Source organism: Centruroides vittatus, unplaced genomic scaffold, assembly GCF_030686945.1.
Source record: "Centruroides vittatus isolate TY-2023 unplaced genomic scaffold, ASM3068694v2 contig_393, whole genome shotgun sequence".
Classification (NCBI taxonomy): domain Eukaryota; kingdom Metazoa; phylum Arthropoda; class Arachnida; order Scorpiones; family Buthidae; genus Centruroides; species Centruroides vittatus.
In genome coordinates, this window is record NW_027122209.1 from 1,926,128 (window position 1) to 1,952,418 (window position 26,291).

General features: G+C 29.4%; 1 protein-coding gene across 1 annotated transcript in view; it reads left to right on the top strand.

The window, feature by feature from the left end:
* LOC136976085 (AT-rich interactive domain-containing protein 3A-like) overlaps window positions 1-26,291 on the top strand; it is a 96,961-nt gene that overhangs the window by 48,247 nt on the left and 22,423 nt on the right. The window contains 2 exon segments of the mRNA XM_067271291.1: window positions 11,371-11,411; window positions 11,413-11,555. Of these exon segments, the coding sequence (XP_067127392.1) occupies window positions 11,371-11,411; window positions 11,413-11,555 (184 nt within the window).

The window sequence follows — 26,291 nt, forward strand, 5'->3', positions numbered from 1 at the left end:
CCTCTGGCCTTTAATTACCTAACTTTCATCAGCTCGGAGTGAAGGTGGGTGTGGCAGTACGCGGGTGCTATATCTTCACCCCGCAACGATCAGGTGTGCACGGACACTTTGCCACCCTTTAATCTTACGTAGTTTCGCCCTCCCCGCATCATTTTTACTTTTTCTGTATATATCTTTCGCCATCTGGGTGTATGAACTACACCTACATGACATTCAGGCGTTACGTTCTTCACCGGTATCTTCCGCTTACGTCACTATATCCTAAAACAGCGAGTTTTTAGCACTCCGAGCTATAATATAGAATATAGTTTTACATCCAGGTGAGTAAGCTATAATAACTCAAGTCTATTCGAACACCTAGAATTCCAAATGCCGATTTCTTCTCAATTTGTGCCAGGAAATCGGGCTTTTAGATTAGCGCCATTGCTATTCTCTTCTACCCGTTTTAATAATTACATTTCAAAATATGAATATTAGCTTTACCACTAAAACTGGAATATTTTAATATGTAAATTTTAATTATTCTCCTGGAAGAAATACTTTCATTATTTTTCGAATAGATCAAAATCCTGTTTATTTGAATTGAATTGAAATAGAATATTTAAGAACAAATCAGAACACGTGGCAAAATTAAAAATTCATATACAGTTAAATTTTTAATTTTTCCACGTTTACTAATTCAAAAAGTCAACTATTGTCTTAACTTTATCGATTTTAACATTGATTTTTGTCAGCTTTCTCTAGCTTAAATTCAATTAGACACTATATTAATATATTGTTTATATTATATTATACAGTATATTGTGATAGCGAATGTTATCGAATTATTAGATTCGGGCCAATCTAGTAAAAATGTGTAGGAAGTGTGTTTATAGTAATCGAAAATTTTGGTTTTTTTCTCTTGTTGTCTTGGCATTAGTCTCGATTTTCAGGCTATTTCAAATGTAAGAGAAATAAAAAAATGAAAGGAAAGAAGAAAAGTAAAGGAGAAAAGGGAGAAATACTGGAAACAACAGAACCCAAATAATAAACTGTTGATAGTCAAATGTTATTGAAATTTTTAACACGAATCACGCATTTGTCATGCTGACGTCCAGAATCAACGGGCGAAAAAAAAGAACAAGGAAAAGAGAGAGAGAAAGAGTAGAAAAAATACTCCCAAAACTCATAAAATTCATAAATCGACGAATATCGAAATGTGAGAAGGTCTACGAATTTTTCAAATGGTATACAATATAATCGAATGAATTTCATTTAGTTGTATGAATATCTGTTAGTACGAACAGTCTCTTCTTTTTTATTGGCTTGCTTCGAATAAACAATCGACATTATTTTAAAATGAAACTTTTACTATTCTTTGTTTATATATATTATATATTAAATTTGCTTTTTTGACTTTTAATTATATATTTATTATATTTTGTCAATAAACGTTGCGATTGGTAAATTTTTATAATCGGTTAATGTTATCATTCAAATGTTGTTATTTCTATTGTGCTTGAAAACGATCATTTTAAGCGACGTTCTACATTACAAAAGCAATGGATTATATTGTTTTCATTCGTACAAAATTAATTAGTATGTTGGAAGTAAATATATACAGTACTTTAATTACTGCTTACGAATGGATTATGCTAGCCGTTTACCTTCCTTTTTTAAAAAAATATTTAGTTTACTTGTTAATATTTACACTTAGAATATTATCTGTTTAAATTAAAATTAAATGAAATAGTTTTTTCCCGTATCAAACACCGTGAAACAGATAAAATCTATATTTCAATTTTTAATGTTAAAGTAAATCTTGTAGGTAGAGTTTATAACTATACGTCGATATGAATTTCTTCTCCAGACCACGATTTTCTCACGGTTGCGTTTAATTACAGTAACGCTTTCTCACACACGAACAGGGGTGGAACTTTGTCATCAAAATGGTGAAATAATTGATGAAATATCACCCTCGAGTTGTGGAAGAAATGAGCATCGCAAAAATTGTAAGTTCTGATCTTGGCATGGGAGCCAGTTTCTAGCAAATCGCAGTGGGGGAGGAGCTTCGCTTAGGGGCATTGCAAACAAAACTTGACCCTGACCACCATAAATCTGCTTAAGAAACCTCCCCATTCGACCATTTGCCCCCAGGTTATAGCTTTTAATGAAGGAGTCACCATGGTAACTGGGAATCGGGTGTGCATCACGTTGTTGGAAGGTTGGATCAGAAAGGATTTTCATTTTCTCTCTTATTAAAACTAAATATTAATATTTTTATGGGAGGAATCGGTGATCGCAGTACAGGTTATTCGAGTGATAACTGTTACGATTATAATTTCAAACTTCTCATTAATCTTTATTTTGGTTATTTACGAAGGAAACTCTAGGAAAAAAATTAGTATTTGGGCGAAGTTGCTTCGAACTAAAAGCACCGTAGGCTTATCCGGTGTAGGTTCATCACTTCCTGCGCTACTCGACACCACCTCAACTTCCTGTTTCAAATTGATTAGATCGTGAGGATTTTTTCGCAAAAATAAATTACTTTGAAAACACTTTGAAAGATACCATAACCTTATAATATAAGAATTAAATAAATAAAATTACCTCATTCGATAAACAGTTACTGTATTAATAATTTAAATCGAGTGATATAAATAATTTATGATTCAATGTGTGTGTTTATCGACCTATTAGTTTTTGCAGAAGAAGGCAAACCGTAGATAAGCTCCTTTTTCAGTTTCTCCTGGAAAACAAAATACAAAACATAATAAATATTAGTGTATGATATTTAGAATAAAATAACGAATGTCAATTCTTTTTAAACTATCGAAATAAATCTTCTATTTTTATTCGGATAAAACAGTCAGAAATCATAAAAGTAGTTTCATTTTTTCTGGATATTCCACGCTTTTCAGATTCGCCCGCCAACTGTTATAGAAAGAAATAAATGTAAATTTTAGAATAGAACAAAGAAAGTTCTCATGGACCTTATCGAGGCACGAGACGTTTACGATTCCTAAATCAACCTCCCAATATATTTTATAAACCAAAGGAATAAAAAGTCACGAGATTAATTCCGAGTTAAATATAGAAATGACTCTCGAATTTATCGAAATGTAAGAAAATTCTAAATCGGGCCAATATTCGACTTGTTTAAAAAAACGAGTGGGGTGAAAGAGATGTATAAAACGGAGAAGTTATAAACATTGATACGTGTGTTCTAAAGCAAATAAATCGGATAAATTTAGCAGAGAATTAGAAAAATTTCACGTTCGTCTTACACTTTATTAATTATAATATTTGATAATTTTGACTGCTGTAAAATATTTTTTACCTAATAAATATAATAAAACAGTTTTCTGAATACTTTAAAAAGATATTGGCTTAACTCAACATTAGGAATGTTATTTTAATAAGTCAAATCTTATTTATTTAGCCTAAGTTAAAAAAGTCGTTGTTAATATTTATACGTTAAGAGAATATTTGTTTGAAATAATTAATACCACTTTTATTATGAGGAAATCAAATTGAGAACATATATGACTCTAATTCAAAAAGAACATTAATTAACTCAAACATTTTTATTGCGTATAAAATGTTTGAGTTAATTAATCTTAAGTTTAGAGCCATCATTAACATTGTCTTTAGTCGGAGGCTGTTGACAAGTCTATGACCACAAACCAACCTTGTAATGCGGTTCTTGGGAAAGATAGACAGCCCAGACATTGTTAAACTGCCACATGCCACTACAAAAACAATAGCTAGATAATGAGAGGTAGTTTGGGAAAGACAAACAGTATGTCAGACATTGTACAGACCTCAAATCCGTAGAACAAACTGGCCAAAGTAACTGAGCATGTTCTTCTGATTAAACAGGTCAGCTTCTATTTGTATAGCAGCTCTTCTTCAATTTTCAATTATTCTCTTTGGAAATAAAATACTCTTAATGTTCGCATCGTGCAAATTTACATATGGAAGGAGGAAAAAGAAGAAAGTACTTATAAAAAGTATTTATAAACCGACTTGGAGTTATAAATATTAAAAAGTTTTAATGTGCAGTATTTACTGTGAAATTTTTATTTATCATTTAATTAATTTTTCTTACGGTTTATTACTTTATTAAAAATTTAAATAAGTTTCATTACGATAAGTAACAGACAAGTAATATTATATTAGCAATTCTTTTCTAATAGAAAAGGAATGCAGAAATAAAAATTTCGAATTTTCCAAATTACAGACAAAGGAATAAATTTCTATTTGAGTCAAAAAATATAACTGTTTTTATTGTCGGTTCTCGGAAAACCCTATTAAACCGGGCAATAAATAACTTAAAGAAAGAGAGAACTATGCAATGATTGAAGCTGTTATTGTTTATGACCGTGAAACACAATGTGTCTGTCATAATATTACACCTGGCAAAAGCGCCATCATCGACTCGTGTTGAAATTTTGTTATGCGCTGTCGTGCTTACGGTCAATGATCCTCAAACATTAAACTAAACGGAATTGACATTGTGCATTTCTTTACGCTAAAATTTAAACAAGTCGACTGAACTTTTTCTTAAACTATGAATCTGTTTTGACGGTGGTTTGCCAATGACTCTTAATATTTTCGATAAGATATCTCCTTTTGCCATTTTGTACGTCACAAGAAAAATATTCCTTCGCTTTCTACTTGCGATGAATCTGTAATTTGTTAATCAATATTAACATAATCAATCAAATTTTGAAGATCGATTTATTTGCTTTCTTTGTTTTTTAGTATTTACAAAATTCAGATCAGTTATATCATAGAAAGATTATTTTACACGGTCTACGAGAACGTATTAAACTGAACTGTAATTAATTATATTTTCTTGTTTATATCTGCGTGCTTATTTTTAAAAATTACGAGTCAATGAATTCCGTTATGTTCAATATTTAGATAAAGAATGTTCGACTGCGAAAAATTTAACAAAATAAATATTTTTTGGTATAATTAGAAGTAAAATTTTAGTATGAATATGTATATATAAAGTTGTCGGGTTTATAAAGGCTACGGTATTCGATAGAGTTGACTAATCGAGATGGAATGAAGTTCTTGTGCCAATAAACAACATTCCTTAATACACAATGTACTGTTACTGCAGGAAATATTTAAGGTAACATTAGCTATTAAAGAATATTATAGCTCTCTTACGTATTGTTAAACTAATAAGAATTGGTTCGTTTCTTTACGTGATCTTTCTAGCGCGATTAGATTAATGGGGAATTGAAAATTTATCAAAACAATTTATCAAGTAATAATGTTTAATTTGATTCAATGTCTCGTAATTACTGGTAATCTGATATCTTTTTCCGAGCAGGCTTTTTATTTCTCTGTTAACTACAAGAGGTAGATTACTTTTCTTTCTTTTCCTTTAATCCTCCACAAAGCTACCGCAACCGCGTAGTAGATTCAGGCAACTTTTTTTTCGAACGACAAATTGATCGTGACAGTTAAATGCTGTGACTAAACGCAAGTCTACACAGAAAATAGGACACGAGAATCGCTATGACTGTAATTGTCAATATCGCCGGCCTAACTATATTAAACAGATTGCTTGTACAAATGATCTATAACCTCTTGATCTCGCGAAGTGACCGTATTTTAAAAATATTTGTTACTTCTTTTATAACGATTTTTTTTTTTACTCTAGATTTAAATAGTTCGAAAACGAAAAGATTTTTAAATATTGCTATTTCCCTGTTGTTAATAGAATGAACCGTTCCATTGATATTTCATTTTATCCACGTTCTCTAGGTAAAAGAATAGCTTAGAATTTACAAAGATTTATTTATTTATTTTTTATCGTTGACGTTTATATTTACAATTATGTTTAGGCGAATAGAAATAATGAAGTTGTTCTATAGTCTAATAAGCACCAAATCTCAATTAAATATTTGTCATCTGATGTCGCGTGTTTTGACTCTGTAAGCGTTGTGATCAACGTGTTGTATTTGTTTCATCAGACGGAATAATACAACTGATAATCGACGAAGCCGTTCAACTGAATCGAGATTAAGTTATGCACCAAATATGGAAACCTACCAAAGCCAAATAAATTTGAAGCCTACTAATATGCAGATGTTTCAATAAGTTGATTACGAGAGTCAAACGAATGTTTTCAGTTGTTTGACAGCTTTACATTTAGCGGAAGACACCAAGATTCGGAATATTAATTGAATGATGATGTAAATATCCCGTATAGTTTTAAATGATTCTGGATATGACCTTCACGTGTTATTTTAACTTTTCAAAAACAGCAGCTGTTATCCTCCTGACATCGTGGTGATATTTATATGCCAATGAAAGTATACCCCGTGTTGAGATTGCCAAACTTTGATGTAGAATAGAAAGGAAGAGACAGTGGATTAAATTGCAGGAAATAAAAGCTACAGTCAAAATTTTTTTGGCTCTCTCCTCAATCCAAATTTAAATATGGCATCTAAAGTAGTAGTACCGGAGTGTGATGCGAACGATAGCTGTAATGGAAGAATTTATCGATAGAACTAACCAGTCCAGCTTTCTTATCACCCGTACACTTTCGCCTTTACACTCGATGACATGGAATGAGTAGTTTAGCTTCCCTCATCTATTCCTAACTCGGCTTTTTGTCTTGGCTCTCCACTTATAAAGTTGTAATTGTGCTCCGTGAAACTTCTTTAATCTCTGCAATTAATTTAGTTTGTGGAATTTCGATGCATTTACTGCCTAAATTTAGATTAATTATTTCATTTAATAAATAAACAAAGAAAAATATATTCTTGGAAGTTAGCCATTAATACTTCGCTGCTTTTTCCTTCAAAGTAATGCCAAATAATAATAAAATCAAATTTCACCGAAATACGATTAATTATAGAAAACTTTAAGCAGAAAAATATTCATTTAGTTGTGTAAATGTTATATATAAAACTGCAATTTAAGCAATTTTATTTGCAGATGGTTTTTTCCAGTATTTGGAATGCTCGAAAAATAAAATTATCTCGTAATAAAATTACTTTATATAAGTGACACTTTCGAATTTTTCGTAAGTCAAATTATTTACACAAATAAAGTACCGTATTTAACTATAAAATATATAACTGATAATGCAAAATCACGTATTATTTGAGGAAGGAGAATAAAGTTACATAATTTCAAAATACGTTGAATAATTTTTAAATATTTAATTAAAATGTCATTATTTATTTAAAGATAATAAATAATAATAAGATTCAGACGTGAATATTTTAAAAACCCCTTCTCAGATTTTAATACGTCTGCTTCTAAAGAAAATAACGCTTACTAGTGACATTTTTATTAAAGAAGAATAAACAGTAAATAATGCGTAACCGAGTTACGCGATTTAATTCATAAACCTTTTTGCGTTACGGTTTTGTAACTAAGAGGAAATTTTAAGGGGGGAAATTGTCGAATTGAAATCAGTTTTTTATGCAACTTTATTCTTTTTTTTGTATACTCGAAGGGTATTTTCGATATTTTTGATTTGGTTTTATTTACTCGGTGCGGAGGAGCCTGACCGCATTCTTCGACCACAGCTATGTGGTTTATATAAGTAGAGTATACCGAGATGATTTATTGTATTTAGTTGTGTTCAAGTATAGCCGAAACATGACATTGTTCTCTCGGGCTATTTTAGTTACTGTCATTTGAATAGTGCTTTCTTTTTTATATTTAGGATGCGATATCAAATTAAACGTAATACTTTTTTTTGTTGGACTCCTCTTTGTATCTAAATTTTAATTTGTTCTTGTATTTCGTGATACAGGTGCCGTTAGTTGTGGAAAATTCAATCGCATCTGGTAATTTGGTAAGAGATGTTTGTAGATTTATAAGAGCGTAAATTCAGTTACAAATATCGTTTACAATAAAAGCTCCAGATGGTGAGTGATTCTATTGTTCGATACGAAACGTCTTTATAGTACTTGTTCTTCCTTTCCGACTATTTCTCGAAGATAATCGGCCCGAGGTCATATTTACTACATCCCGAAGACTTACTGAAGCAAACCACCCCTTGACCCCCTTCAATACAAATTCTATTCTTCCGGTGGAAACTTGGTCCCCTGCATTGGATACTTTAATATCGGGCTTAGTACCGGGGTCGTGGGAATTAATGCGGTCTCGGCGGGTGTTCTTTCCCTGTTAGAGAGCACTTAGCTCTCGAACGATACAAATAGAACTTATTCGTACAATTCCTTATTTGATAATTTGGATTTTAGCGACTATAGCATAAATGGTGAGAAAAAAAATTTAATCGTCCTGTTTTGCTCAAAATTATTACCGTGCTAAAATACCGTAGTTCTAGTCGTTGTAAATATCCCGAATATGCCACGTACCGCGTACTTATATTAACTAAGAACAGTAAATATTTTTAGCAAGTCATTAATTTTATCACTTCCTTATGTCTGTATGTAAACAGTGTAACTAAAGATAATAAAACTATAAATTATTTAGATGAGCCAGAGGATGTTAAAATAAATCTGTTTAATTTCAGCATAATTATGACTTTTATTATTTTCTTTTATGTTGCATACAAACGTATATTCGATATTTTTAGTTTTAATTAAAATCAAAAGGAAAGTAACATAGGGTCTATCTAATTAATGGTGAAGAGAAAATTGGAATTTCTTAGCAGAGAAGATTTCAGAGGGCGTCAGATCATCTAAATTCAACAGCGTATAAGATTTATAGAAAGACATAAAAACCAGAGGCTAAAATTGGTAGGTCTTTCTCTCCAGTAGGTAATATCATCGGTTGCAACTATTTCCGGACTGCAAGAAAGTAATCTGCGTCAATAAATCAGGGGAATGAACCATGTGGATTCAGCAGCTGTGGGGGGAACTATTTTGACACAGAGAGCCCTGGAGGAGGGGGCGTAGCGACTAAGCTCCGGCTGTTTGTTCCCTTTGCAGCAGGGGAATAAATGGGGGAAACATTCCGATGGTCCATTGATGAGATTCTAGCCCTATAAGGGTCGCAGGTGCTGGGGGAATGACACCGTTGGCCCGACCTATGACCAACCGACCGCTTACAGGGTGCGGTTGTAATGGGAAGAACCATGTCTCCACACTCAATGGAAACCATCTGGTATAGCGTCCATGAGTCGCCCGATTGGCTTCTTAATGTTATTGATGCAGAGTAATAAACGGTAAAATGTTATGATGACGCATTTATATCCCTCAAAATTTTGGAAGCTCTGTTTATTTAGCAACGTTCTGTCGCGGCGTTTAAGGATAACAGACATTTTAAGATTGTTGCATAAATATAAAGAGGTTAAGACAACAGGAAATTTATGTTCTTTGTTTGATCTCCGAGCGTTTATAGTGATGCAAGCTTTGTAAGAAAATAATAGAATGTTATTTATGTCGAATTTGATACCAAATTTCTGTCAGGGATTACAGTCAAACATTAATTTTATTTGGTTTCATTCAATGTAGAGATGAATGGCTTCTTTGCAAATATCTTGGATTACGCCAACGCCATCTGTTGGAAAAAATATTGCAAAATTTTAAGGTGAATCTAAGTCGATCGTAGGGACAGTTAATTTTTCAATTTATTTCACAACAGTAAATCGTTTGTCAGATACTGTGTTTAAATGGGTTCGATGAAATTAATAGCCGTTAACATTTCCATACTGAAAGGAAAAATTAAGTCCTTCAAAGATCGAGTCACAATAATGTAATTTGGGATCGAACATATTCTGCATTCTCCCGTGCTCAAAATTTTCGGTCGTCTCGACCGATTTTAGAAAATTGAGTATCCTCAGTTTTGATAGATGCATATAAATAATGCTGAGCGCAGTGAGAAGGGGAAAAATTACGTTGGCTACAGCGTTATCTTTGAATAATTCATGCCGAAGAGCACATTTATCGAAGGTACAGTACATCGGACATTTACAGTGTTAATAATTGAATTACTGTAGTCCTTTCCCTCAAGTGATATCCGTTAGCCTGAGAGGAATGCAACTTGTTTACTCGAAGTTTTCAAGGGTACTTTGCTACTTTACGTTGAATTATAATTGATGAGATTTAATACCAATACAGACTAAGAAATCCGATAGAAATATAAATGAACGGATATAGTGTTTCTACATTTCGCTAATGTTAATAATTAGCAATCAGTTGCTTTAAATTTTTTCTCGTATTTTCGGTGTTAATTTATATCTAAAGATCTGCGGATCGATACATTGGGTTTAATTAATCCTCTGTATTTCTGCTACTCGATGTTCTTTCATTACAAATATTTTCGAATTTAGTATTACCTTTCTCGAATTATTTTTTTAAACAATGTTTGAGAATTTATATTTAATTTATGACATAATCAAATTTATTTTATTTGAACACAAATTATAAATAAAATATGAAAATTATTATGCGTATTTTGATTATTGGTATACGCCGTGTACAAATGTGCCTTAGTCTGCATAGTACAATTATATATATGTATGTATACATATATTATAGTATATCGTTTTATGAAACTGTATTTGTATTTATTTCCTTATACGATTGTGAATAATATTATATTACGATCTAGATAATACTTTATAAACGAACAGTTGCGTGAGATTAGCTTGCATTGAATTTTGCCAATATTTTGATTTATCAATTTAAATAAGATGCATTGTGTAAGAATATTGATTTTTTAAGTAAATAATATTGAGTTTATTTATCTCATTTACTGCAAATTTTATTCAGGATAATTTTTTGAATCTTAATACTATCATAACTTTTGATATGAAATTAAAGTTTAACACAGTAGTAAAACTTATAAATAATATTTAAATATTGAATTTAGGAACACATACTGTCTACTGCACATTCTTCCTTCTAACTTTCTTATTTGCTCAGTTTTTGTGGATATAATGTGAGTTAGGGGAAGGGCAACGAGTAATGTTAGCGATCACCGTCTGACCCCAATCTGTCAATTATCTGTGACCAGATGCCACCTTTCCAAAGAAATGGAAAACAAGTTTAAAATGTTTTGAATAGAGGAATTATAATGACAAAGTTCGCAAACAACCGCTATACAGCGGTTGGCATAACCATAATCAAACCGCCATTTTAATAGCTCATGTGGTGAGTCTATTTTCCTTCCATTTTTGTTTTTTACATTATTTGTCTTATTGCAGACGAATTTATTTATGTGGAGAAACCAAAATTCTGATAATATCCTTCAGAGAGAAACGGATGTCGTTCTTTAGATCCGATGTGAATAATTAGGACAAAGTTGATAATTTTATTTTTCCTCTAGAATTTTCACATAAAATTGTATTTTAAAAATGAAATATTAAATTTACATTCACTTTACAAACAGTTACATGCTTATTAGCTACTTTGTAATATGTTTATTTTCTTATTGCAGGTACTCCTGTCAATCGAATACCTATAATGGCCAAACAGGTGTTTGGATCTTTACGAACTGTACCGGTTAGTTGTAGCCAGGGGCGGGCTAGTAGAAGTCATTAACAAAAAGATCTGGAGGGAGATTACAAAAGGTCTCAATTTACCCTCTTCCATCACCAGTGCAGCCTTTACTTTACGTACACAGTGAGTAAAGTTTTCGTACCGTAAGATTTTGTCCCAAAAATACATATTAATATGTAATAGACTGACTATAGGTGGATTTTATGCTAATGAAACTTTTCTAAAACTATAAGTTTGTCTTGGGAGTAGTTTAAAAATATTGATGATTATATATATATATAGCCGGTTATCATATTTGAAAAAAAGGATCACTTATAAAGAATTCATAGACACATAAATCAGAGTAGAAAATTCAGATACATAAATCAAAAAAGAAAAATGCGAATAGAGAAAAAATGTTTTACTAGGAATGCCGATTATATGAATGAATTTATGTTATTAACATACAAAAAGGATTCATCTCGCTGCCCTAGTCCAATCTCGCCCTCGAGAAGTGAAAAATGACGTTTAACAAGTTAATGTCATATTGTGACTACTACAAATATTTTAGCCATTTTCTGAATGAATAAGAATACCAGTATGAGAACAAAGAATGAAGATTACGCGACATTCAATTCTTACACTTCACAATATATCGATCACTTTTAAATGTATCGATTCTTATATCATTTAAAGCTAATAGTTTCGAAAACTAACGTAAAATTTTTAATTAATTTTAAAAGATTTACTACATGACATTAATTTTATTTATAACGTTGGTTTATAAAATACATGCCACGGGTTTATGTATTAGCCTATACAACGAATATGCCTACAATAAATTATGTACTTATGGAGATAATGTAGATAAAAATTTGGTATAATTTAATAAATCTAATTAAGAAGACTAAAATTGTAAATTAATTACTATATTTAATAATTTTTATTTAAAATTAATTATCTAATAAATTAGTTGATTAATTTTAAAATAAAAAAGGTGATGTTTCATAATCTGTATTATTTATATAAGGAAACGAGTAAAAATGTACCGAAAGATATTTTAATTTTAATTTATGTTATATAATAAATGTACGTAGTTTATTTTACACTGATTACTAAAACTTATATTTATATAATTTATAAATATCGATTATGTAATCCTTTTCAACAGTTCCATAAAGTTGCAAAAATATTAGGTTAAATATACATACAGTTATATATATATATATATATATATATATATATATAAAAGTATGAGTAAATTAGATCATTCCAAATTAATTACAACGACACATTTATTAAGAGTAGAAATGTATTTTACGTGTTATATTTATAAAAATGAAGAAAATGCATTCGTTTTATTTGTACAGAATAATTTTGTAATCATTAAATAGTATTTTAATAATTGTAACAAAAATAAACTATAACAAATGTGTTAATTTTGAAGCATTTCACTCTGACTTTTAGCTGAATTGGATTTATTCCATATTTCTCCTACAACGTGCGCTTATACTTCATAAATGTCCAATTATACATTGCTCGCTTATAAAATACGTTAATGACTTACAAAATGACTTATCTAAAGATATAGTGCGTGAGTACAACGTCCTGATAAACATAACTGTTCTGGAATTTTATGTATCAATGACATTGTTATGTGATGGCTTAAACAAAATTCCAGAGCACTAATGATCAATAATGAAACATACGACGCGTATCTCTTTAGAAAAAAACACGAATTTATTCCAAATAATTTCAATTTTAAAGATTGTTTTACCTGAGAAGGAAATACGTGCCCGTTGAACAGTGACTATAAATGTTGTCAATCAAATGATTTAATGCGACCGGCTGTTTAATATTCTGAAACGTTATAATTTATCATTAATTTAACTCTCTGTTACGTGTTTATATTAGAAAGTAATGTTAATTTTATTAAAATTAGAAAATACTTTGTCATGTTTCATACAATTGAATTAAAGTTTTGACGTAATTGAAGTATTTTTAGAAAAGTTAATCATTCTATATATATATATATATATATATATATATATATATAAATTAAAAAATTCGAATAGAAGTATATTCGAATAATTAGTGGAAATATAATAATATTAATATTTATCAAACGATTGATTTACAAGCGCTTCATTGATTCATTTTCCTTCAACAGGAACATCCGATATAAAAAAAAAATCATTATGTATTATTCAAACCACAAACTCCATGCACGTGGTCTCCGAGGACAAATAGCCAAGTGTATAACCTTTCAAATAAACATACATTTCTTTACTTTCAATATAATATTTACAAAAGTATCTTTGACAGGCGCGCTATATTATATTAAAGTCTAGGAAAATGTAGAACATTAAATTTCCACCTCGATTCAATCGAATGCTTTTTCTAAAAATCTTAGCATAAGCCATTAATAAAACAATTATCACTTACATAAGATGCTATAGTTTAATTAAATCCAAGAGTAAAGAATGTGCAGCTATTTTGCTTTATGTTAAAATCATTGAAAAACAACAGGCTCTATCATATCTTGGGATACTATAAGATTGCGTATAACTATCTGCGTATATAACTATATAAAGACTTAAATTTTGTTCAATGTCTTATATTTTTTAATGAAAAAATATGGCGAAAGAGTTTATATTAAATTTATTTATTGACAAGTAGTGTTTTCACGTTGGTTAGCTTTCCTTCAACGAGAATATGAGGTCGTCTTTAATAATTTGATTTGTTCTACAGACGCATAAAATTTAACTGTCATTAAAAAAATTATTGTAGAAAAGTAATAAATTCAGATAACGGTTAAAGTGATAAACTTCTACGCTTTTCAGAAATAAATAGTTACACTTATGTTTACTTTTAGTTTACTTTATTTAAGATGCTTTAAATTTTTATTTGTTACTAATAATAAAATTCGAAATTCCTCTCATCTTGGATATTTTAAAACACGATTTTCTTTATTTATAAAATAATTTTTGTTTATTTTTAACATTTAGTTTCTTAATAAATATCTTTTGAATTACTCTCTTTTATATATTGTTATGTAACTAATTTTCTTTTGGTATTTGTACTGGTTACTGAATTGATATTTGCCGAATTATCGTAATTAAAATACCCGTATTTAATGCTTTCTACAGAGATATTTAGCATCTAAATGCAACTACATTCCTATGAGTAGGCCTATATTTCAGAACGTGCGAAAGACTCCGTAAAAAAGAAATTAGTACCGAAACTCACCATTATGGCGCTTTTAGCGCTTTGAATCCGTGTGATTTTTGGTTTTAGGGACCGTTAAAAAGTGTTGTTTATTCAGGAAAATTTAGCAGTCTTGAAAGATAGTATCGCATTTCACGTGAAAAGTATGACAAAGGATCAATTACGGTCGGTAGTTGAATACACTGTGCACTATCTATTCAGGTTTTACATCTTTAGAAATGCGACATTGAGCATTATCCCCTGCATTGCTAGAGTTTCTGTACAGCGTGAGTGCATGTACAAATAAAATATTTGTTGTTTGCAGCGCCAAAAGTGCCGTAGTGATGAGTTTTGGGACGATTTTTTGTTTTTCTATACCGAAGTGATCTCAACATATTCTAAAATATCGCCATACTAAATTTCGTTGCATTTGGATTGCTAAATATCTCTCTATACGGCGTTGAATAGAGGTATTTTTTACGATTCATCCGGTACTTTTGTAGAAAATATAATACCGGATTATTAATCGATGAGAAGGAAAACTTGTTTGTGTTTGATTGATCTTCCAATCGTGGGTAGCCAAGTGTCTCGATCTGGAAAAGTAATGAAAAAATAACATGTAATTCTTGTTGAAAATTGGCGTTGTCCTCACTAAAAATGTGAACTGTTTTCTCATTTTTTTTCTGTACGATAACGTATTATTATTATTATTATTTTTAAAACTTAATGAGTAATAAAATAATAGATTTGTAAGAAGTAATAATAAAATTTAAACACGCGTTACATTCCACGACTAAATATTTGCTATCATTATAATAGATTTATAATGGTGATTCTGTGGAAAATCGAAAATTCTGGGAAAGTTTATGTAGCTAAGTGTGAAAATCAGGAAAGTTTTAAGGAATTTACAGTGTTTCTAGTGGAAAAAAATTTTCGACACAGGCATCTTAATAAAAGTTAAATCATTTTGGAACAAAATCGTTTTGAAAACAAGAAAAATTCGGAATAAAAAGATAATCGAAATTCGAACCATCAATTGCAACACGTGATTAATTTCTCTCAAATCACGACTGTTCCTAACGAGTGTTGTTTTTACTTTTTTATAATTTGACAAAATAGAAATATATTTTAAACTTATTTTTGGAAATTAAATTTAAAAAATTATTATAGATACAATATTTTTAATGAAAACATTTATTTTTATTATGACACGTAAAAGATTGATCAAATTGATTAAGGCCTATAAAAAATTTCAGAAGAAAATCATGTAATAAAACTTTGGATGCATGCTATTTCCTAAAAAGGAAATAGCATGCATCAGTTTTTATTGAAACGTTTACTTGATTTCTTTCTATAAATTAATGCCATAAGCGTTTCTCGATTATTAAAATATAAATTATTCGAAATTCCTTTACTTTTTCTTCGATAAAATAGAAACGATCGAAAATAGCAAAACGCCAAATATTTTTTCTGTGGATTACTTTAGTCTTTATATTAAAGACTGAAGTAAGTTTACACTAATAAAGCATTTATCTTTTTAGTAAAAAAAAAAAAAAAAATATATATATATATATATATTTTTTTTTTTCTTGCATATAATCGCGAGCATAATAATCGAAATTAAACAACAATTTTCAAACCTTCTAATTGAAGAGTTTGAGGACGAACGATGCACAACCAAACATTCATTCTATATACAAGCAATCTATTATCTATTAAATCCATTCTAAATACATTTAAATTTAAACTTTAACATTAAATGAATTCAATTTACAATTAAGTACCCACTCTACTGTGTCTTTCAGGTACGGTATGTTTCACTTGTACTAAACTTTTTCCCTTTCTAATATTCTTTATAACTCTCTTTCATACTCATGGAAGAGAGCCAGAAGATAGGGCGTTTGTCCCGAAAACGCTTCAGTTATCAGGTTTTTGACTTCTCTGAGGTTTAAATTGTTTAATTGAATTATGGAGTCATTTCTTTGGTTAGGTAACAAAATTATAATTTTTCAATAATCGTGAATAGAAATAGAAAAAAAAATTAACTAAAAATTATAAAAAGGACGCATTTTAATTATATTTATAATTTTTAATATACAAACAATCTCCGACTTTCGAACAGAATTAGTTTCTAAAAATATGTAAGAAAGTCGAGCAATAGAATTGCATATTATAAAAGGAATTCCCTTCCGTTTCCATAGAGCTAAAAACAAAAATCATGAAATCTGTTATTTAAGTAGAAAAGTTTAAATTTATACAATGATCATGTCACAAAGTGTAAAACGTAATTGAAATCGTCAAAGCTGTAGATTAAAGACGAAAAACGAAAATAATTAATTTTCATAAATGATTTTTTTGCTACCCAAACAGAAAAATGCAGAAATTATCCCACACTATAAACCGAAATTGTATTTTTATTGGTTGAAATATATGAATACTGACGAAAATCGATTTTAACATTGTTATTATGCACCAAAGAACGAGTTTTACGGATGAAGATTGTCTGTAGATTGATTTTATTAAGTAAAAATTAGCCAGAATATATCTTAAATCGAAATTTCTATTGTAAATTTAAAGAAATTCCAGAAACAAATTTAATTCATATAATAGGTTGAAAGTATTCTGATAAACATTTGCTATAAAAAAAAATTACGTAAAAGAGAAGCTGGATACAATCAAGTAACTGTTTTTGCATTCTTAGTTTTACAATGTAATTATTTATATGGATTCGTCACAAGTTTAAAAAATTAATACTTAAATTTATTAATTATTTATAATTTAATCGTCATAACGAATAAACTAATTTATTTATTATTTATAAATAAATTATTATATTTAATAATTTATTTCCAGAAAAATGCAGGTATTTAAAGTTTTTATCGATGTAAAACATATTTTTAAATTGTATATTTACTCAGAACTTTTTGTTTATTAGACTGTACTTCGATGTTGTATCTAAATTTAATACAACTTTATATGTTAACGTTGTATACCGTTGGGGCACGTAGATAATATAATTGATTCTAATTTTATCCATCGCGGTTAAAATCAGGACTATTTATATAACATTGTTGCAAATATTAGCTTATATGAAAGAAGAGGAACAAAGCTCAGACTCGCTCTATTCCTTATAAAATTGACAGCTTGGATCGCATTCGGATTCGGATCTCTCATAGTTTCACATGCCTTAATTTGCAACTATTTAGACCATTAAACACTTTATTAAAATTTTAAAAAATTATAATTCCACTAAGATCAATTTTAAAAAGTATATATAAATAATTAAAAAAAATGCGAAACTTGAAAATCTATAAAATTTTAGAGTAAAGATTAACACTATAAACTTCAGGAGCGAGTTCATAGACAGATATGAAATCTCTTCACTTATATTGATTAAATGTTTTCACGCATGAAAATCTCACATCTCTTTCGTGTCAGAAGACATTGAGAGAAACGTCAATTTTTTCTTTTCTTTTTTTTTTTATTTTAATGGAAGAGTTACATTTGAATAGGCCGATACGGTAAAAGAATTAGTGTGAGAAACCTGGAATATCAGGGATTTTTATATTTCAATTTGGTTCGCCAGTCTTTATTTTTAATGTTTCAGAAATATGCATATCGGTTAATAAGCTTAAAATATTATTATTTTAAATTTTATTTTAAAGATTTAAAAGATACAGGTGTATTGTGTCTAGTATCAATTGCTTTTCTAGAATCAAAATTATTCTATTAATTAGTATAATTACAATTTTAAATTATAATGATTTTATTTTAAGATTTAACCATATAAGTATTGATTTTTTTTAACATGAATGTAAATTTGTATAAATAAGACAGTTGTTTTTTTTGTGCCAGAACGGTTAATTGACATTATATGGTGTATACAAAGGCTGTTTGAGGATGTTAAAATGAAAAAGAAGCATGCGAAAGTTTTTCGTTACATACTCATTCAATATTAATTAGCATTATTTTTAAAAGTTTTGGGAACCTGTTTTTATTTATGTAAAATATTCAGAATAAAATATTTGTTTATTTAGGAAATCTTGAACAACTTTCATGAAGTGAATAGTTAATTCATCTTTCCTTTTCTAATTATTTTTTCCCTTGTTCTTTCTATAGTCGTTTGGTTCGATTAATAGATCCAAAATATGTGGTATTTTATTATCTCTTGGAATTTATTTTTTAATTCTTTCTTTTATTAAACTTATGCTGTCTGTTTTTATGAAAGCATACGAACCATTATACTCATATTTCAAACCCATTAAATTCTCTTATCTTTTAATAAAATTGCACTAACGATAATATTAAAGATTTATGACCTATTTTTATTACATATATATAAATTTATAAGAATCTATTTCTTTACAATTAATAAATGTTTTCTATTTCGAGTTCTAGCATATACGTTCAGTCAAATAATATTATTTGACTGAACGTATATGCTAGAAAAATATTTAGAAGTATAATCTATGTCTTTCCAGGGATTATTACAATATTATTAAAGTTTGTAACTACGTGTATATAGACTAACTGTTCGAAAGATTCTACTTATAATCTATTTTTTCGGAATAGTTGTCTTAAAATTACGTAGTTATGTAAGGAATCAAATATCCTAATGTATTTTATATTTATATTATCGATCTGTGTTTATTTATTGATAAATAACAATTTATATTCAGAAATAAAACATTAATCATAAATATAAAGATTGATTGTGCATGTAAATGCTTTAATATATACGGTTATAATATTAATGTATTTATATGTAGGTTAATCTATTAATTTTAAGGTTTACCTTTGTAAACATGAATAGATCTTCTCAATTCTTTGAAATTTAAATTACTTTTTAATTTTGTATGCAGTACCAGTTGCGAATTATATAATTATCATTGATGTAGGCGTATAATTTAAATATAATACAGGGTGGCTCAAAAAAAGGAAACCAAAGTGTAAGAGAGCAATACATTGTACGCTTAACTAACAAGTAAATAATATCTATGCATGCTTTTACTCTGTGTGTACCTGTACAGAGTAAATAAATGTTAGAATTTTGAGTACACACATTGCTTTTTCCTACACAATACTTTACAATACATACACGAACAATAAACTGTTACTTTTTTGAGGAATCACCCTGCAGAAACTTCATTTTTCCATTTTATTAAAATGTCAACATCAATACAATTGACAATATGTATCAATTACAACAAACATAAAAATGTCATTCTATGTAATTTACGTTACTGTTTAACTAACACACTAAATAATTCTATCGTAAAAAGCATTAAATATTAGTAATATTTTCGATAAATAATTACAGTGTAGAAAGATAGTATTTGGATAGCCTGTAAATTTGAAATATATTCTTGCTAAATGTAGGCTACTGATATTAAAGATTTTTATTGAAACTTTTTTAGTAAATTGTGAATGATCTGTTAATAATACTAATTATTATTATTATTATTATTATTATACGGTCAAACCCCGTTATTACGTGATCGATTTTTGCCTTATGGGAAATGGATTCTCAGTCCCATAGACGAGTGAGGATAGGCGTTTCAATGTTAGCGAATTCGGTTAATACAAATTTCGTTAATACAAATCGCCAATTTTTAAGTCTCTTCGACTTTTATATTAACAGATTTTGACTGTAATACGGCGATTTTCGTATATAAAGGCATGTCATGCTCTTATTTATACGGAAATGCAGTAGATAGCACAAAAGCATAACACGTAGAAATATACGGTAAGTTATAATCTTGTATTCGCGGTTTTGCAATACGTTCACTTTTACTTTTATGTTAGATGGGAAATTTTTGTACAAATATTTCCTCCAGACTGTATAGGAAGCACTGTTTCTTTCGATTTTTGTCCTTCCTCTTCCGCAAACGAGTCAAAATTCTCTTGTTATCATAAAAAAATCTTCCTCCTCTATGTTTTTCAAGAATGCCTTTTCTGTACTAGTCAATTAGGAACGCTTAATTGGAGCTGATGATTAAGTCTTAATACATTTAATTAAAATTAAATAGTATATCGGTTAATTGAATTCATTCATACATTATTATTTTTAATGCTTTGTCCTAAAACAATTTCGAAATATTGATGGTAATTTTGAAAATAACTTTTACGAAGAGGGAATAGTCCTATTTTCAATAATTCGACTAATGTTCGATAGCCTTACCATTAAAGTTATAATTCTCATAAACCAATTTTAATTTACTCCTATCAGCTGCTAATTTTTTAAATGATTTTAACAATTTAATTCTGAGATTGTAGTTTGAGTGAGAGACATTATACTAAATAAATTTTTAAACAACATTAAAATATCGATAAATTCTTAGTGTTATATTTTGAAATACTACAGTTGTGTTTTAAACCTCACAGATACAAAAATTTTATCCTTATAAAACACAAAATTAATCCATGAAATATATTTAGTTTTTAATAATTGTAAATTATATTTATTATTATGCGTAAGTTATTAAGAAATAACGAAGACATTGCTGCTTTTGGAATAGTTTTATTTTCTATATTTTATATTCACTAAATTTGTTAAAACATTAATATTCTTTTTATATTACATGTATATTATATCCTACGTACAGTACCTGTATACTAATTATCTATATTATTGATTTTTCATTAAAATAAGGTTTAAACGCGTTGTATCCGTTAAATAAATATAAACAAATACTGTCTAACATTAAATTAAAAATGTATAATATATGAAATAATTTATAATATTAGTTAAATTGAATATATAAAACTTTTATAATTTTAAAAAGCGCTTTAAATATATAGAAGATAAACAAAGCGCTTTAAAGAATTTTTAATGAAATAAATAAATAAATAGCTCGTAATAGAGTATTTAAAAATTCACATAGCTTTGATAATAATATTAAAAAAAAAAACGATTAAAATAATTAGCATTTTATAATTTAATGTGAAATGTTATTCTTTAAACCATTTAACAATTGTAATTTTTTACTTAATTGGAGAATACTAAAAGCATAAAATTAATCTTATTTCTTTTATTTAAAAATTCATTTATTCATTCAATTTTAAAATGGTTTGAATAATTTCTTTTAATAATTAGAAAATGAGATAAACTGATCCGAATTAGCGATATCTAAGAAAGTGAATATTTTTGGTTTATCATAGCGGTATCACACGTTTTGTACTACTATTGTATTTACAGTACTTACACTATCCTACCACATTAATATCCAAACAACCCTCTATGGATAGTGAAAGAGGTCCTATGCAAGGAGCACGTCACTGACCCTGCTATAAATAGGCTCGTAAGGCTCTGATGAGATAGTATCATCACTAGGAAAAGAAGAAATCTCGATTAAGAGTTAACAAAGTTCCATCGCTGACTGATAATATTGTATTCTCTCCAAGTTAGTTTTAGCTGGTCGATTGATTAGCTGAATATTACATATTATTTATTTATTATTGATTTTAGCTAGACTTTGCATTGAGTGTTATAGTATGTGTATTGTTTTGTTCTTATTAAATGATGATTTATAAGAAAATTTGCAGTAACAATCAGCTAACATTGTAGTTGTCACGTAAAATTTTTATCTGGGGATAATATATAAGCAACAGCTTCGTAGGTGACATTTCAGTAAAAATGCCTAGATCGATGTTTACCAATGTAATTTGCATAGGGTCGTCGAGAGGGGAAAACTGGGGATTTTTCCCCGTGCCAGGAGAAAACTTTAGGGCCCGTAATGATTCCTACCTCTATAGAATTAACGTTACTTTTACTAAATATATCTTTAAGACTGCTTTTTATTAACAAAAAGCATTCTACGAATTTTATTTGTTCAGAAAACAAAAGATTGAAGGGGCCCGTTAAGAGGCAAAATGAGTCCACTGTGCCATTGGGTCCCATACAAGCTCTCCACTGCCTAGATATGCAAACGGAAAGGACTAAGAAATTGAATCTTGCAAGAAATAGCAGATTGAGTCCTTTCACTTCGAAGCTAACAGAACATGATAGAACTCTACAAAGGCGTTGTCTTAAGACACTCAGATCCTAAATGAGACTTGCGATTAACACGAGCATCAGTAAAATGTACAGAACGATACATCATATGGGTTACTACGGTTATACAGCCTTCCGCAAGCTGTTAATCATGTCAACTAATACCAAATGCCTGTTAGCATGGTGTGAGAAGCGTTGATCTTGGACCACAGATCAATGGAAAACTGTGCTTTAGACAGATGAGTCATTGCACATAATATACCAGTCTGATCATCGTTCATGGGTGTGGCGAGTGCCGGAAGAGAGGCATCTTCTAAACTGTATCGTTCCCAAAACAAAGGCTTAGTGGCAGCAGCATCACGGGTTGAAGCTGCTCCTTCCTTACTGTCTAGCCGTCTCGAACAATTATGCATTACTAATGTAGAAAAGTAATTTACAGGGCAACATATCATATCACACTAGTCTTGTTACGGAATGGATGTCAAAAGTTTGACTAGACGATCTAACCCGAACCCTATATTCCCGATTCCTGAACTGAACCCTACAGCGAATCTCTGGTACGAATTGAATTGTCGGGTGCCCGTATAGAGATTTCTCTAAAACAGTGGTTCTTAACCTTTTAGTGATGACAGACCATTTATCAAAATTTTTCTCTTGCCATGGACCACGAGCTGTTTGGCAGTAATATAAGTTCTTATAAGGTTGTTCTATAAATTAAACATGTATAAAATTATTCAAAACCAAGAGTATTATATTATTTGCAAAAATGTTACATTAATTATATTATTTTAGTGCAATTTTTGTAACTGCATAGTGTTTACCAACTGCTGGATTCTTTGTTCAGTGCTACTCAAAGCCAAACACATGTCGGCACTGGCATCCGATTTCGATGTTTATTTTTAATTATCAAAAGCACTGAGAATCCTTGCTTGCATAAATATGTGGTTGAAAATAAAGTTAGGTACCATAAAGCAATTTCTCAAATTTTAGAGAAAGCAATAGTTTTATGGCTCCAAAAATCAAGATTAATTCCTGTCTCGAAAGTATCCTTGCAGTTACTGTCGTGTTACATTTCAATTAACTCTTCTTGTATTTTATCCGGCACCTCAAAAATGTTGACTATGAAAGGATTGTGGATCAGTTTTCGAATAATGCTTTCCAGGAGGTCTTTTAAAGAAAACTGGCCCCTATTCAGGTGTTACAAACGTAGAGAAAACCCAGAGAACTCCACGTGCCAGCCCGTCCGAACGCAGTGGGAACCCGCAACCAAACTCTCAGTGTTTAGCGACAGAACTGCTCGGCCACTGGTGGACATCTCAGCACACTGTTTGTCAATAATTGGGTTCAATGTATCAAACGCAGAAAAATTCTCTCTTTCAACTTTGCTGATCAATAGGTCGATTTAAGCGATAAACGTACTGATTTCATCTTCAAATGCAAATATATTGCTAGTGCCTTCCAATTTCATATTTCCTGACTGTTGCAGTTGAAGGTTCAATTTATTTAGTTTGTGCAAAAAAATCCACTAAATAAGCAAAATGTATTTGAAATTTGAACTGACAAAACTCGTCGTCAACTCGTCATTTATTTAATAATTTTAGGATGACTTCACGGACCACTTCAGGTTCTTTCAGGGACCACCAGTGGTCCACGGGCCACCAGTTAAGAACCACTGCTCTAAAATTATCAAGGCTCAACTGTCATTACTTTGAAGGTCAAATGGTGGAACATATTGCTGGATATTTTCCAAAAAGTGGAGAATATGCTACAAGGACTTGCGATCATCATATAGGATAATGATTTCAGCAAACGATATTAAATAATTTTATAATACAGATTATTTGTCTGAATATTAATGGTAGGACAGTGTATAATGAATATTCCGAGAGAATTAGTGCACGTGGCTTATCGTGAATAGTATTTGGTTTCGTACATTTAAAATGTCTAATGATTTATGCTCTATGTTGCATAGAAGAATTACAGTATTTGTTTCTTCATAAACGTTGGAGACTAAATATATGACTGGATTGATAACCACAGAGTAATAAGAAAATATGTTCAATTTAAGTCAGTTTGATTTGTGACTCAATGCCTAAGAGATGTATTAATTTAAATCTTTTAAATAATTATTTCTGTATTCTGCGTTAAACACTTTTTGCGATATTTTTGTATAGTCTCTATGTAAAAAAATTAAAATTATAATAATATAAGAAATGGAATAAGACGCAAAAAATAATCCTACAGTCCAAAGTTTATTGAAGATTTTCGATCATTTAAATCTAACTTTTGTATTCCGTTTATACTTTACATAACAATTTTGTACTTTTTATTAGAAAACTTGATAAATAATTTTTTTATGTATTGCCTATAAAAAGAAAATTATTATTTGCAAAACAAGTTGTAGTATACTTTGGTAATGCGTTTTTGCAGCATTATGTAAATGGATATATATTGTGTGCTTCTAGGTGGCAAACAGATTAGTAAGTAAACCAATAACACAATCCGTTTCATATGAAACAATCTAAGTCATTGCTCTATTTAGTTACTTGCCAACTTGATCCAACTAATACCCAGTAGTTATTTATTTATTGATTGTTTTGTTTTTGTAGCAAAAGTAGCTTATATAGTTTTTCTTTTGATAATGCATATTACTATTTGTTTTCTGGCTGAAGTAATATGCAAGCATGAATTTTAATTGTCAATTTAACAGCTATCAGGTTACTAAATCAACTTTCGTATTATATATTCTAGTTCTGTTTTACATATGATTGACAGATTTGAGATTATATATTGACGTTTATCAGTTGACAGATAAATAGAATACTCGATTACCATTCTTAATAAAAATTTAGAATGGCACGTAACTTAAAGCCTTTACTTTAAAGGATTGAGAGTTTGTGTACAGTTAGGTTTTATAATCTACAATTTCCTATATCTTTTTTGTGACCTAAGCAATTACTAGACAGTTACTCAATTGATTTTAGAAAATATTAAATTACATAATAATCGCTATAATAATTCTAATGGTTCAGTTAGATACGTTTTTTAAATTTTCGAGGATTCCTATTTCAGTTAAGTATTTTTTTAAAGCTAAAAAATTAATATTTAAAATTAGAAATAATTTTAAAAATTCTAAATTAATAACGAAAAAAAAAAAAAATACAAAAAATGTCCGAAAATGATAAAGGAAAGCACATTGATATATTTTTTTCATTTAAAAACATTATTATATTAAGATTATTAGATCATAATATTCATAATCCTTCTATTGATAAATAAATAAATATATTGTTACTAAAATTTTGATTGATGTAGACAAGCGATAAGTTTTATCGAGGTGGTCAAACTCATTTTAATTAAGGTCTTACTAGTGACGAATGGATAAACTACTGAACATTGTGGTTGGTGTTGGTGTTGGGTTCGGGCCTGACTAACGAACTATCCATTTTTAGGTTTTCTTCATGTTTCTAACACCTGAATTAAGGACAAGTTTTCCATAGAAAGTCGTCCAATGAGGCATATCTCTTGGTAGATTACCCTTGTGTTGCCGTTATATTATTCCATCAAGCCAAGCCATTTTAAGTATTCTTGGATGCCATTATCGAATTTTAATAAATTCCAAATCTATTAATATTAAATCGATTGATGCAATCGTAGGAATAACATTTCTACAAAACTTC